The 12,897-nt window shown below is 43.5% G+C and overlaps 1 protein-coding gene across 3 annotated transcripts in view; it reads left to right on the top strand.

Annotated features, from left to right (window-relative positions):
• Nucleotides 1-12,897, top strand: part of GARRE1 (granule associated Rac and RHOG effector 1) — an 83,660-nt gene that overhangs the window by 27,804 nt on the left and 42,959 nt on the right. For all 3 annotated transcript variants that reach the window (XM_019423380.2, XM_019423379.2, XM_019423383.2), the window contains one exon: nt 1,660-2,960. In XM_019423380.2, the coding sequence (XP_019278925.2) occupies nt 2,466-2,960 (495 nt within the window). In that variant the 5' untranslated portion in view covers nt 1,660-2,465. The remainder of the gene's footprint in view (nt 1-1,659; nt 2,961-12,897) is intronic.

The raw sequence follows: 12,897 nt of genomic DNA, 5'->3' as shown, positions 1-12,897 counted from the left end.
AGAGAGACAGCATGAGTGGGGGAGGGGCAGAGAGAGAGGGAGACACAGAATCTGAAGCAGGCTCTAGGCTCTGAGCTGTCAGCACAGAGCCTGATGTGGGGCTCGAACTCACAAACCGTGAGATCATGACCCGAGCCGAAGTCGGTCGCTCAACCAACCGAGCCACCCAGGCACCCCAGATTTTTTAAGAGCTAAGATTCTCTTGAACACAGAGCTGCAAATGGCAACCAGTTTAGTTGTACTTACATGCTACCTGGCTTAGAGTTGCTACACCTTTAGAGTGTATGTGTGTTTCTCTCATCTCTTGCTCTTTTAGCCTGCGTACCTTCCTCCGTTCCTTGTGCAATTGTAAAGGCGTGGTAGTTGGCCAAGATGAGCGACAAAGTGTGACTTGTATTTTTTTATCAACAAAAAAGTAAAATGAAAAGAAAGAAAACCTACTTATCAATAAGCAGGCCAAACTATATTCAGAGATCATGTAGTTTGTAGTTTAACAGGACTAAGTATAACACTCGGTAAAATAGACTCGGACTATTGTTACATTTGGGAGAACAGATAGTTCAGGCAAATGTGAACCCTGATGTTAGCTGTTTGAGAAGAGTCACACTACTTCACTGTTAAAGGACCAGAGGGGCGCCTGGGTGGCTCAGTTGGTTAAGCATCCGACTTCAGCTCAGGTCATGATCTCGCGGTCTGTGGGTTCGAGTCTTGAGTCGGGCGGGCTCTGTGCTGACAGCTCAGAGCCCAGATCCTGCTTTGTATTCTGTGTCTCCCTCTCTCTCTGTCCCTCCCCAGCTTGTGCTCTGTCCTTTCAAAAATAAATAAACATTAAAGGTACCAGAAAGTGTAACCAGAGAAGCCCAGATGTTGCTATTTACACCTGTGCAGAGCCGGGGTTTCTACAGAAGGTGCCCCAGGGTATGAGAACCAGCACACACCCCGCCAGGCTTCCCTTTGAGCATCCAGAGGGGAACCTAGGTGGGGACGAGGAGAATCCTGTCGGCAGACCTCCTGTCAGCCACTCACCACACCAGGCTCTGTCTGTGCACTGCGCTTCCGCCCAGCTGGAGTATCCTGAATGCCCTCTGTGCCGTCCTGTTTCAGGGCCTTTGCTCTGGTGGTCCTTGGGGCTGGGGAACCCCACCCATCCCTTTGCATTTGTGAAAACCTATCCTTCGGTCAGGGGCTACCTCACGGGAACATTTTCTTTGTAGCAACCTTCTGATATCTCTCTGTTTTTGCTCCTCACTCTCTTTTCCAGTCCCCCTTAAGGTTTTATGACTGCTGTACTTGTTGACCATCCTCACCGTGGTCTGGATACTCTCCTGATCCCCTTGCGAATTTATGAGCTCTTTGGGGAGGAATCAAGGGTTAGGCCAAATACCATCACAAATCCAGGCCCCGTTAGCCTCAGCTTTGAAGTGGTTGGTGTGGAATCAAACCTTCCTGGTTGCACTATTTTTGTACAACTTGAAGAATTTTCTAATAGTCACCATGTCATAGTTCAACTCTAGCTCCCCTACCTGCTTTTGTAAGGTTGTCTGTGATTTCTTACTTATAACCCGTCTTTGTGGATTTTAGCATTTCAGGAGTTAATGTTTCAGAATTCCTCATTGTCCTGTAACTTTCCTAACTTTATCTTATTTTTCCCCCTCACAGGAAATGACTTAGAGGCCTTACAAATACATCGGCGGCGCATTCTTGCTTCAGACTTTACAATTGAGGGCCAGCCCAGTCTGGAAGCACCTCTTATTACTGTTACAAGGAAACTGCTACCTCAGCAAACAAAAAGAAAGGAGGAGGAGACTTATAATAACAAATGCCATTTTTTAAAAAAATGCTTGTTTTCAGAAAACATCAAAGGAAATTTGGAAATGTTTCGCATTGAGAAGAAGCTTTGCAGGTGAATGGATTTGGCAGGCAGGCTCTGTCAACATTCTGCAGAGGTTTGATCTTCCTTCTTCAGGACCTAGTGTGAAGTAACTGGACTGCTTTTTAAATTGCTGTTGATCAGCTTGTGGGTTTGGGGGTTCTAACTTTTCTGGTATATTGAAGATACATTATATTACATTATATTACATTTTTTAAAAGTTAAGTTATTTTTCTGCCATTGTAAATACAAGTACCAAAATATTCTTGCAAAGCAATTATACGTAAACATTTTTCTCGGCAAGCATATCTTTTTATTAAGAGAGTGGAATGCTAACAGTTCCTATACAGCATTTTGGACACATGTTTATTTTTGGTCAGGGGTCCTGCCTACACTGAAAATATTAATTACATAAACCTGTCGTTCTTGCATCTACTTTGGGTCACATGGTCACCTGCCTCATGGAAATGCCTTTTTTAAAACTTAGATTTGCAGAACTCCACTATTTTTATACCTAGCTACAGTTCTGGGGGGAAAGAAAATAGAATCAGGACCCTGACCCGCTCACGGTCACTGGGACAGCCACCCCTCCCGCATGTATTGCTGCAGCGCCCAGGACAGTAAAATGGACTACAAGCGGCGCTTCCTGCTTGGCGGGTCCAAGCAGAAGGTGCAGCAGCACCAGCAGTACCCGATGCCTGAGCTGGGCCGAGCACTGAGTGCTCCCCTGGCGTCGACGGCCACCACCGCCCCCCTGGGCAGCCTGACTGCTGCGGGCAGCTGCCACCACGCCATGCCCCACTCCACTCCCATCGCCGACATCCAGCAGGGCATCTCCAAGTACCTGGATGCCCTCAACGTCTTCTGCCGTGCCAGTACTTTCCTCACGGATCTCTTCAGCACTGTGTTTAGGAACTCTCACTACTCCAAGGCAGCCATGCAGCTTAAAGATGTGCAGGAGCACGTCATGGAAGCAGCCAGTCGGCTGACTTCAGCCATAAAGCCCGAGATCGCCAAGATGCTGATGGAACTTAGTGCTGGGGCCGCAAACTTTACAGATCAGAAGGAATTCAGCCTCCAGGACATTGAGGTAGAGTATCTTCTGTGTCATACTTGGGTAGGAAAATGTATTCCAGAGGGAAGTGAGAATGTGGTTTTCATTTTTTTCCTAAATCACGACAGTGATGATCATCTTCTTTCTGTTGAGACTCTGTCCTTGTAAAACACTGTGCAGTACCAGGTTCTAAATTGCTTTCATTGCAAATTAAGTAGGTTAAAAGACTGTTAAACAAATCAGCCTGTATTTTATGTTCTTTCAATTTTGAAGTTGAAACTTTAGTTCTGAATAGCATACTGTTAAAAGTACATAATGGGGACTGAGAGTTCTAAATATGAGCATGAACTTTGTGAATTGTCATTATATGGAACCATTGGTTTAATGTAGAAAGTTCACACATGTTTACGGGATAAATTATTTTTCCAGTTCTAAATTAATTGATATATTTCTTAGGGTCTTTGTTAATCGAAATGAAGTATTCTCCCTCTTTCAGGGCTCTAGATTAGAACGTAAGATTAGAATACACATTTCATTCAGAATAAAGATGAATTCCTTTATAAAGATTTCCTTCATTTAGGAAATCATTTATTAAACTGATCTGCTGCTAGATTAGTGTCACTAATTAGTGTCACTGCTAGATTTTAAAAATCATTGTTAGCTGCTCAGAGAGTTCTTCTGAGTTTGATTTCTCATGTCCTTGTGCATTTTAACAACGTGTCAGGGGTTAGGTTCCTGAATGCTAGAACAGAGAATGCCCCTTTCCGTCTTGGGGCTGAATTTGATTTTAGGAAATCACGTCTTCTGAGCCAACTCTGGTGGTTAGGGTGGCTAAACAAGTTAATTTATACTGCTGTGAATTTAGGGGGTATAAAAAAGGTAAGCTATTAAATAATGTGACTAATTTGTATTGTTTAAAAGTGATTTTGAAGGTGTTTCCAAGAGAATTTAGAACCGTATTTGAAAAGAGTATTATTGGGGCGCCTGGGTGGCTCGGTCGGTTAAGCGTCGGACTTCGGCTCAGGTCATGATCTCACGGTCCGTGGGTTCGAGCCCCGCGTCGGGCTCTGTGCTGACAGCTCAGAGCCTGGAGCCTGTTTCAGATTCTGTGTCTCCCTCTCTCTGTGACCCTCCCCCGTTCATGCTCTGTCTCTCTCTGTCTCAAAAATAAATAAACGTTAAAAAAAAAAATTAAAAAAAAAAAAAGAAAGAAAAGAGTATTATTGGTGTAAATTAGGGATCATCAGACTTTCTGTACCAAGCAAATAGTAAATTAAGTTTATTTCAGAGAGAGAGAGTGCACGCACAAGCAGGGGAGGGGCAGAGAGAGGGGGAAAGAGAGAATCCCAAGCAGGTTCTGCACTGTCAACACAGAGCCCAATGCCGGGCTCAGTTTCATGAACCACGAGATCATTACCTGAGCCGAAGTCGAGAGTCGGACACTTAACTGACTGAGCCACCCAGATGTTCCTTTCTGCTTTTTTAATAACCTTTATGAATGTAAAAACCTGTCTTACCTTCTGGATCTGTCTGTTGAACTGGACTTGGCCCGTGGGCTGTAGTTTACTGAACCTGCTGGTCATTTTCTTTTGAGTCTGTCCAAGTATATTTTAAATTTCTGATTATTTCTATGATCACATTTTATATTCAGGGAAATTACCATCTTGAAGTGTTTTTAAAATGGCTTGTGATAGTTTCAAGTATTTTTTGAGTTACATGTGTAAGATATACATAAAGCATTTTTTTTTTAATATACTTTTTGGGGCACCTGGGTAACTCAGTTGGTTAAGCTGCCGACTCTTGGTTTTGGTTTAGGTCATGATCTCAGGGTTGTGAGATCAAGTCCATGTTGGGCTCTGCACTGACAGTGTAGGGCCTGCTTGGGATTTTCTCTCTCCCTCCCTCTCTGCCCCTTTCCACATTCCCACTGTCTCTCTTTCAAAATAAATAAATAAACTTAAAAAAAATGTACTTCTCAAAAGAAATTCAAAAGGTGAAATGTAAAACTGCTGCTTTACTCTCCCATCCCATTCTGTTTCCCAGAAGTGGCCACCGTGAGCTGGCCAGCGTGTGCCATTCCGGACTGCTGTCTGGGTACATATGTGCGCATGCACAAATGTACAGCTTTGGCTTTTGTTTGTTTTACAGAAAGGACCATGTTGTTCAGCCACCAGTGTGCCTGGTCGCTGCTTTACAGAGATGTGGCAAGAGAGCAGTTAGGGACTCTGCCCTCTCAGAAAGGGTTATACAGTATTAGACTCAGCCTGTCACAGCTCTCATCCTGTAATGACATAAACACTTTTTGTTTTTAGACTTTCAGACAAGAGTGGTTTGAAAAATAAGGCCAAAGGCTTTTATTTTAACTTGAACATCTTTGAGCTCTTTTTCAGCCCATGCCTCCAGGTGCTAGAGGAGACAGAGTTAGTCATGGCCCTTTTGCCCTCCAACCCTTGCCTGGCGAGTGGACAACTAGAGCAGGAGGAACCAGCCCTGAGGACTGGGGGTTTAGGAAGCTACTGGGCTGAAGTTGCACTTACCTTGGCCCTTCTGCTTTCTTGGGACCATCATGGACCACTTGAGCTGAGAAGGAGAAATATTTCTTTTTTAAAAACTTTTTTTAAATTTTATTCATTTTTGAGAGACAGACAGAGCGTGAGTGGGGAAGGGGGAGAGAGAGAGGGAGACGCAGAATCTGAAGCAGGCTCCAGGCGCTGAGCTGTTAGCACAGAGCCTGACACAGGGCTTGAACTCACGAACTACAGGATCATGACCTGAGCCGAAGTCAGACGCCCAATTGACTGAGCCACGCAGACGCCCCAGGAGAAATATTTCTAATTGTTGTGGTTTGGGATTTTGACTTGGCTTCCCCACTGAAATGTGATTAGGACAGCTGGAATACTACCATGTTTTTGTACATAATAGGCTAAACAGGCTTTGGAGGCTAGACTGGAAACTAAGTGCTGTTGATGGGTTTTAGAATCTATGGGTGTATTCTAAGTTTCAAACAGCTTGACTTATAAGTAAATTCTAAAGTGTGATTGCCAAGTTTAGGCCCGCAGACTTAACATTTTGCTTTTTCCACAGAGCAGTATTTGTTGTTTCTGGAACTTAGGTACTGCCATGGGCCAATAAGGGTCTTACCCTCAGAATACTCACCAATTCACATGGAATGGCTAGGCATTGGGTTTTTTCCTGTTGGTCTTTTTAGGGTTTTATCGGCAAGGCCTTGAGAGACTCTTTAACATTCATCCCTGGGGCCTCACAATGCTGAACTTGACTGGCTAGGTAGGACTTCTCTGCTGAGAAGCTTAGCCGAGGACTGTGACTGAGGACAGCCCTGAATTCAGTGTTCAAACGCATCACCATTTTACTTTTTATTTTATTATTTTTTCTTTCAATTTTTTTTTTTTAATTTACATCCAAATTAGTTAGCATATAGTGCAACAATGATTTCAGGAGGAGATTCCTTAGTGCCCCTCACCCATTTAGCCCATCCCCCCTCCCCCAACCCCTCCAGTAACTCTCCGTTTGTTCTCCATATTTATGAGTCTCTTATGTTTTGTCCCCCTCCCTGTTTTTATATTATTTTTGATTCCCTTCCCTTATGTTCATCTGTTTTGTCTCTTAAAGTCCTCATACGAGTGAAGTCGTATGATTTTTGTCTTTCCCTGACTAATTTCACTTAGCATAGTACCCTCCAGTTCCATCCAAGATGGATGCAAATGGCAAGATTTCATTCTTTTGGATTGCTGGGTAATACTCCATTGTATATATATAGCACATCTTCTTTATCCATTCATCCATCGATGGACATTTGGGCTCCTTTCATACTTTGGCTATTGTTGATAGTGCTGCTATAAACATGGGGGTGCATGTGTCCCTTTGAAACAGCACACCTGTACCCCGTGGATAAATGCCTAGTAGTGCAATTGCTGGGTCGTAGGATAGTTCTGTTTTTAGTTTTTTGAGAAACCTCCATACTGTTTTCCAGAGTGGCTGCACCAGCTTGCGTTCCCGTCACCATTTTAAACCTAAGTCAAAGTACTGATCCCACTGTCCCACCCTAGAGGGGGGCCAAAGCATGCTTGTTCTGTTCCCTTACTCACAGCCAGGTCTGGGATGTGCTCCTTGATCTCGGTGCCTGGCTAGGAACTGCGGCTGCTCACTCTGTGCTCTGGGACAGACCTGGTGTGCATGAGTCCTGTCCTGTCTGGACTTGTCAGTGACTTTGCCCCTTACCCTCCCAATCTCATGGTTATAATCTCACTGGTAGAGAAATGAGTTGTAACTGTAGTGTTTCACTAGTTAACAAGCGCTAGGATCATGGTTATGAGGCATGGGGTCAGAAGATCTGGGTTTAGAAAATGACTCTGCTTCTGTCTGTATAGTCTTGAGCAAATCTTCTAAACTCTCTAAGCCTCACTTTGCCCATCTATAAAATGGAATTATAAAATGGAATTATCAGGGCACCTGGCTGGCTCAGTCGATAGAGTGTGTGACTCTTGGTCTTGGGGCTGTGGGTTCGAGCCTCACACTGGGAGTAGAGGTTACTTAAAAAAAAATCTTTAAAAAAAATAAAATGGAATTACCACCCACCTTCCAGAGTTCTGGTGAAGATCAGAGGTGATTAGTGTTTCTGAAACACTTTACCCAGTTGTCATCATTTATTATTATTGCTTCCAACATGGCTTGAATGGTGCTAATAGCCCTTCTCTGAAGTGCAGAACACAACTATGTACCAAACCAACATCAGAGAGAAATGTTCGGCAAGTATTTTTCTAACTGGAATCCTTTTAAGGGGAAAAAACTGCCACTCCTAAAACCGTAGCTCTGTTAATTTCTTTCCTGTTTTGTTTTTTAATGTTTATTTATTTTTAAGAGAGAGAGACAGAGGGCAAAGAGGGAAGGGGCAGAGAGAGAGAGAGAGAGGGAGACACAGAATCTGAATCAGGCTCCAGGCTCTGAGCTGTCAGCGCAGAGCCCGACGTGGGGCTTCACCTCACCAACTGTGAGATCATGACCTGAGCTGAAGTGGGACGTTCAACCACCTGAGCCACCCAGGCGCCCCTTTCCTGGTTCTTGAAGTCGGCACCTCCCTTGTTGTAAGGCAGCAGCAGTATTACCTGCCTGATGGAGCAGCTGCCAGGACCTTTTCATCATAAAAGCCCAAGGGGACTGCTTCTACCAAGAGTCCTCCCTCTCTTTGCCTCCCGCCAAGAATGGGACATTGGGGAAGGAAGAGGGCTGGGGGTGGGGTATCCATTAAATATATTTGCAGTACCTAACAACCTTTGGACAAGCCAGTTGACAGTTTAGGTAGGACTTGTCCTCCTCTGGATTTATAGAAAACACGTAGTTTACATCATATATGAACTGGGATTTTGTCTGAATAGGAAATGTGATCTTAATTAACTGCTTCATGGGAATTCCTTTGTATAAGTCTCAAACTGTCAGTCCAGCCAAAATGTGAATTCAGGAAAAATATGGTTTCCCATATTGAATTTGTTCTTTATACAAAGCTTTGAACATCCCAACCAAACATTTTTGTGAGGTAGACCACACGGGACCTGCTGTCTGTATCTTTTCTCTTTGAGTCTAGGAGAATCTGTCTCTACCACAGATTTTTAAGATTGTGTTAATTCCAGTTTTCCTGTAAAATGCTGGCCTGGCTAAATTGGCTGCTTTCTCCTTGATTTTATCTACCTCAGTATCGCTTGTCCTAGAAATCTGTTATGCTTTGCACTTAAACCGTGTAGTCCATATTAAAGCATTATAGACAGTCCTGTAAAGTGGTTTTTTATTTATCAGAAAGTCACAGATGTCCACCTCTTTTTACAATTATTTATCACTTGTCTTTAATAAAATTCCTTTTTCAGTGCACATGTAAGTAAAAGAATCGAACTGACTTGTGATTCATGCATTCATTGCACAGATATATATTGAACACTTTATTTGTGCCAGATACTGCCAGGCACAAAGGATACACTAGTGAACAAGATAGAAATTGTTCCCTTTGTGTAGAGAAAAGGGGACTGCAGTCTTAGATAAGATAATTAGAAACGGTGTCATTGAGGTGACATTTGACTTACTAAAAAACAAAATTCATCCAAGTAAATTTTAAAGATCTTACTGGCTTTATTCAGCTATTCATGAATCGGGCAGCATCCCATCTAGCAAGCAGATAGAAAGGAGCTCCAAGGAGCTATACAACATAGAAGGCTTTTATAAGGCAGAAAGGAGCAGGCAAAGAAAGTTTCTAGCAAAGAGTGGATTGCTTCCGGCAAGGCCACTACCTTCTATATGAGATGGAACGGGTCTCTTGGGTGGATTACCTCACTACTGTTGACCAGGTAGTTCTAAATTGACAGGTTACAGGTATTATTCCTGGAAGAGGCTGAAATTGCAGTTAGGTTAAGTATTAAATCTTGGTTTGCTGATGTGAGGCTTAGCACAAGTGACTCCATTTGGGGCCCCTTGTTTCTTTCTTTATTTGTTACTTATTTATCTAAAATATTTTTACTGTTTTATTTTTGAGAGAGACAGAGTGTGAGTGGGGAAGAGGCAGAGAGAGAGGGAGGCACAGAATCTGCAGCAGGCTCCAGGCTCTGAGCTGCCAGCACTGAGCCCGACTCAAATTCACAAACTGCAGGATCTTGACCCCAGCCAAAGTCAGATGCCCAACCACCCCGGCGCCCCCCGCCTTGTTTCTTTTTTTTTAATTTTTTTTAACGTTTTATTTATTTTTGAGACACGGAGAGACAGAGCATGAACAGGGGAGGGTCAGAGAGAGAGAGGGAGACACAGAATCCGAAACAGGCTCCAGGCTCTGAGCTGTCAGCACAGAGCCCGACGCGGGGCTCGAACTCACGGACCGCGAGATCATGACCTGAGCCGAAGTCGGCCGCCTAACCGACTGAGCCACCCAGGCGCCCCGCCTTGTTTCTTTTTTTAAATAAAGACCTGAAGGAGGTGAAGGAGTAAGCCCTGTTGATAACCAGGAACAGAGGATTCCAGGCAGAGGGAACGGCTAGCGCAGTTTCTGAGGCAGGATGAACCTGAGTGTTTGGAGAGTGGTGAGGACCTATTGTGGCTGAAACAGTGAGCAAAAGGGAGAGTACAGGAGAGTAGGGGTGGGGGAGGTGAGGTCAGAGTGTCCTGAGGTCAGCCTTTGAAGGGAAGGTGGAAGGGAGGGCAGCAGGAACGGCATCCTTGACGATTCTTGTGCGATGAGTGAGCAGCCGTTGCCACTTCTTGGGGTGGTGGTGGGGGGCTCTAGGGCTGGGGCTGGGGCCTCAGTGTTGGGAGGGCATGGCCCTCCGGGCAGATGCTGTGCATAGACATTCCAGAAGCCCAGGGCAGCTTTAGGGATCCCAGGAGTTGTATGTCTTTAAGGAGACTCTATTTTATTTCTTCTGGCAATTTTAGTGGCTTTCCAAGTATCATCACCACTTTGTAAGTGGGCAGGCAGACTTTAAATCAAACCTTTATGTAATTGAATCTCGGCCTTCAACTTTATGCACTAACAAATGTCTTTTGTGTACTGTGTGATTATCTGTGAATCTGTTTGAAATAATTCATTTGTAAGCACTGACTCGTAAGAACCTTAATTCAGACATATTCACATTTCTTTTGGTAGATATATGCCAAAAATATTGTAGAGCAACAGCAATGGAAAATATTAGGGGCTGGTTTCAAAATGTGATTTTCATTAACCTTAATGGAATTAAATTTGCATGTTGTTCCTTTTTTTTTTTTTTTTTTTTTTTTTTTTTTTTGCCTAAAGGTAAAATTCATTGTTTCTTCTTTATTTTCTTTCTTGTTTTGACTAGTAGATCTTTCATAACAGATTATGGGGTCAATATTTCCTAACTATATGTGCCAAGTGAAAACCCAAATTGCTGCTATTAATCAGAAACTGAAGTTCACTTCATTAAAAGCTTATATAAATCCAGTTTTCAGGCTGTTGCTAATTTCTAACCACTCTTTTTGGCTTATTCTTTTATTGAGGTGACTCTTCTAGCATCTAAATTGCCTTCAGATTTTAGCCTTTAGAAGAATCTATAATTAATTAAGCAGCTGGAATTTGGGTGATTTTGTAAACTTCATTGTGGATCAACAAGATGTACTGTCTGCCCGCCCAATCCGTGTGGGTGGAAGCCACTGGGGCCAGGGGGTGGCTGCCACTCTGGAAGCACTGGATCCTTTGATTTTGAGTGGCCAAGACCCACTGTGCAACCAACTCATTATTCTGAAAATTGCTAATTAAAAGAAAAACAAGGAATTAAGCAAATTTCCTGCTTCTCCAGTACAACTGTTTTTTAGCGTAATCAAATAGCCCTACTGGATGGGGGAAGGTTGTTCTTCTGTTTAGAAAAATCTCCGTATTTTCTGGATAGAAGAGACGATACAATTAGGAAAATCACCATTTTGCAGACCATAATGAATTAACTGACTCGGGCAAGTGGTCAACAATGGAGGATAAAACCAGTTGGTAAAAGGTCACTGGGGAACTTCATAAGGGAAAGATCAGGACTTTCTCACTCAAATCCATTGGTCAATCTCAGCATCACCAAAAATGAGATAACCAGTTAGTTGATCATATCTCCTAAGAACCACACAGTACCCCCATAGTATATTCTTGCACCTCTCCCTCTTCTCCCCTGTCCCCAGGGTGGGAGGGGACCTGACATAATCTCATCAGTCCTCTGGAATGAATTCCCAGTCTACACAAAATACGGGGCGTAGTGGAGCAAATTATACACCACAAGGAAGCCATTAGACGGATCAGAATGTGGCATGTTCTATAGGCAGTTGACCTGATTTAACAAGTCAAGTAGCATGGGGGGGAAAAAAAAGAGGTAGAAGGCATCTAAAATGAGAGTTAAGAGATATGACAACCAAATAAGATAAGCATTTTGGGGTTGAGATTCAAGCAAACAAAAGACATTTTAAAAGAAAATTTGGGAAGTTTGAACATGTACTGTGTTTTCGTTGGTTGGGATTTGCTTCAAAACATTCCAGCAAAAAAATGTGGTATTCAGGAGAAGGGTGATAATAACATGGCAAAATGTTGATGGTTGTTGAAGCTTTTTGATGGGTATATGAGGGTTTGTTAACACTCTCTATTTGTTTGGACATACTCCAAGTTTTAAAAAAGGGAGAGAGAAACTTATGTTAGGAGTAGTGTATCAGGAATACCCCAGAAATGATTCCATTCCTTGGAGGATTTGTGCCTATGAAGTGGTCTCATAACAGAAAGGGGAGTGTTTAGGAGTCTTTAGGAAGTCTTTAAGAGTCTTTAGGTAGACTCTTCTGTTTTCTGTCTCCTCACAGAATACTTCACTTCTGGCACATCCGATCGCCAAATGTGCGCTGGGAGTTTTTCCCACACCGGCAATTCTGAGTCAGTTTTGACACTATTTACTGGAAGTTAGCATCAGACCCCACAGTGGAAGGGCTCAGTCCCACAGGACTGTCCTCCTCCACTTTAGACACCAGTCACATGTCCAGGGTGTTGTTACCCTTGCTTACTACCAACTGGGTGTAAAGCAGAGGTTCTCATGACTGCCACCATGGGTTCGGTTAATTTGCGAGAGCAGCTCACAGAACTCAGAAAACATTTTACTTACTACATCATAAAAGGCTATAACTCATTATCAGCCAGATGAAAGGGATGCACAGAGCAAGGAGTGTGCAGCTTCCACGCCCACTCCGGACGCACCAACCCTCTAGCACCTGCCCGTGTTCACCAACCCAGAGGCTCTCTGAGCCCTGTCCTTTGGACTTTTTCCAGGCTTCATTATGTAGGTGTGATTGATTAAATCATTGGCCATTGTTGATTGATTCTACTTCTAACCTCTCCCTTCCCCAGAGTGGTGGGACTGAAAGTTCCAAACCTGTAATCAGTGGTTGGTTCCCTTGACAACCAGCCCCCCATTCCTAGGGGCTTTTCAAAAGTCACCTCATCAACATA

The sequence above is a fragment of the Panthera pardus genome, unplaced genomic scaffold (assembly GCF_024362965.1).
Source record: "Panthera pardus isolate Hobbes unplaced genomic scaffold, ASM2436296v1 HiC_scaffold_18, whole genome shotgun sequence".
Lineage (NCBI taxonomy): Eukaryota > Metazoa > Chordata > Mammalia > Carnivora > Felidae > Panthera > Panthera pardus.
Note: the sequence above shows the minus strand (reverse complement) of the source record. Positions and strands in the feature narration are given on the sequence as shown.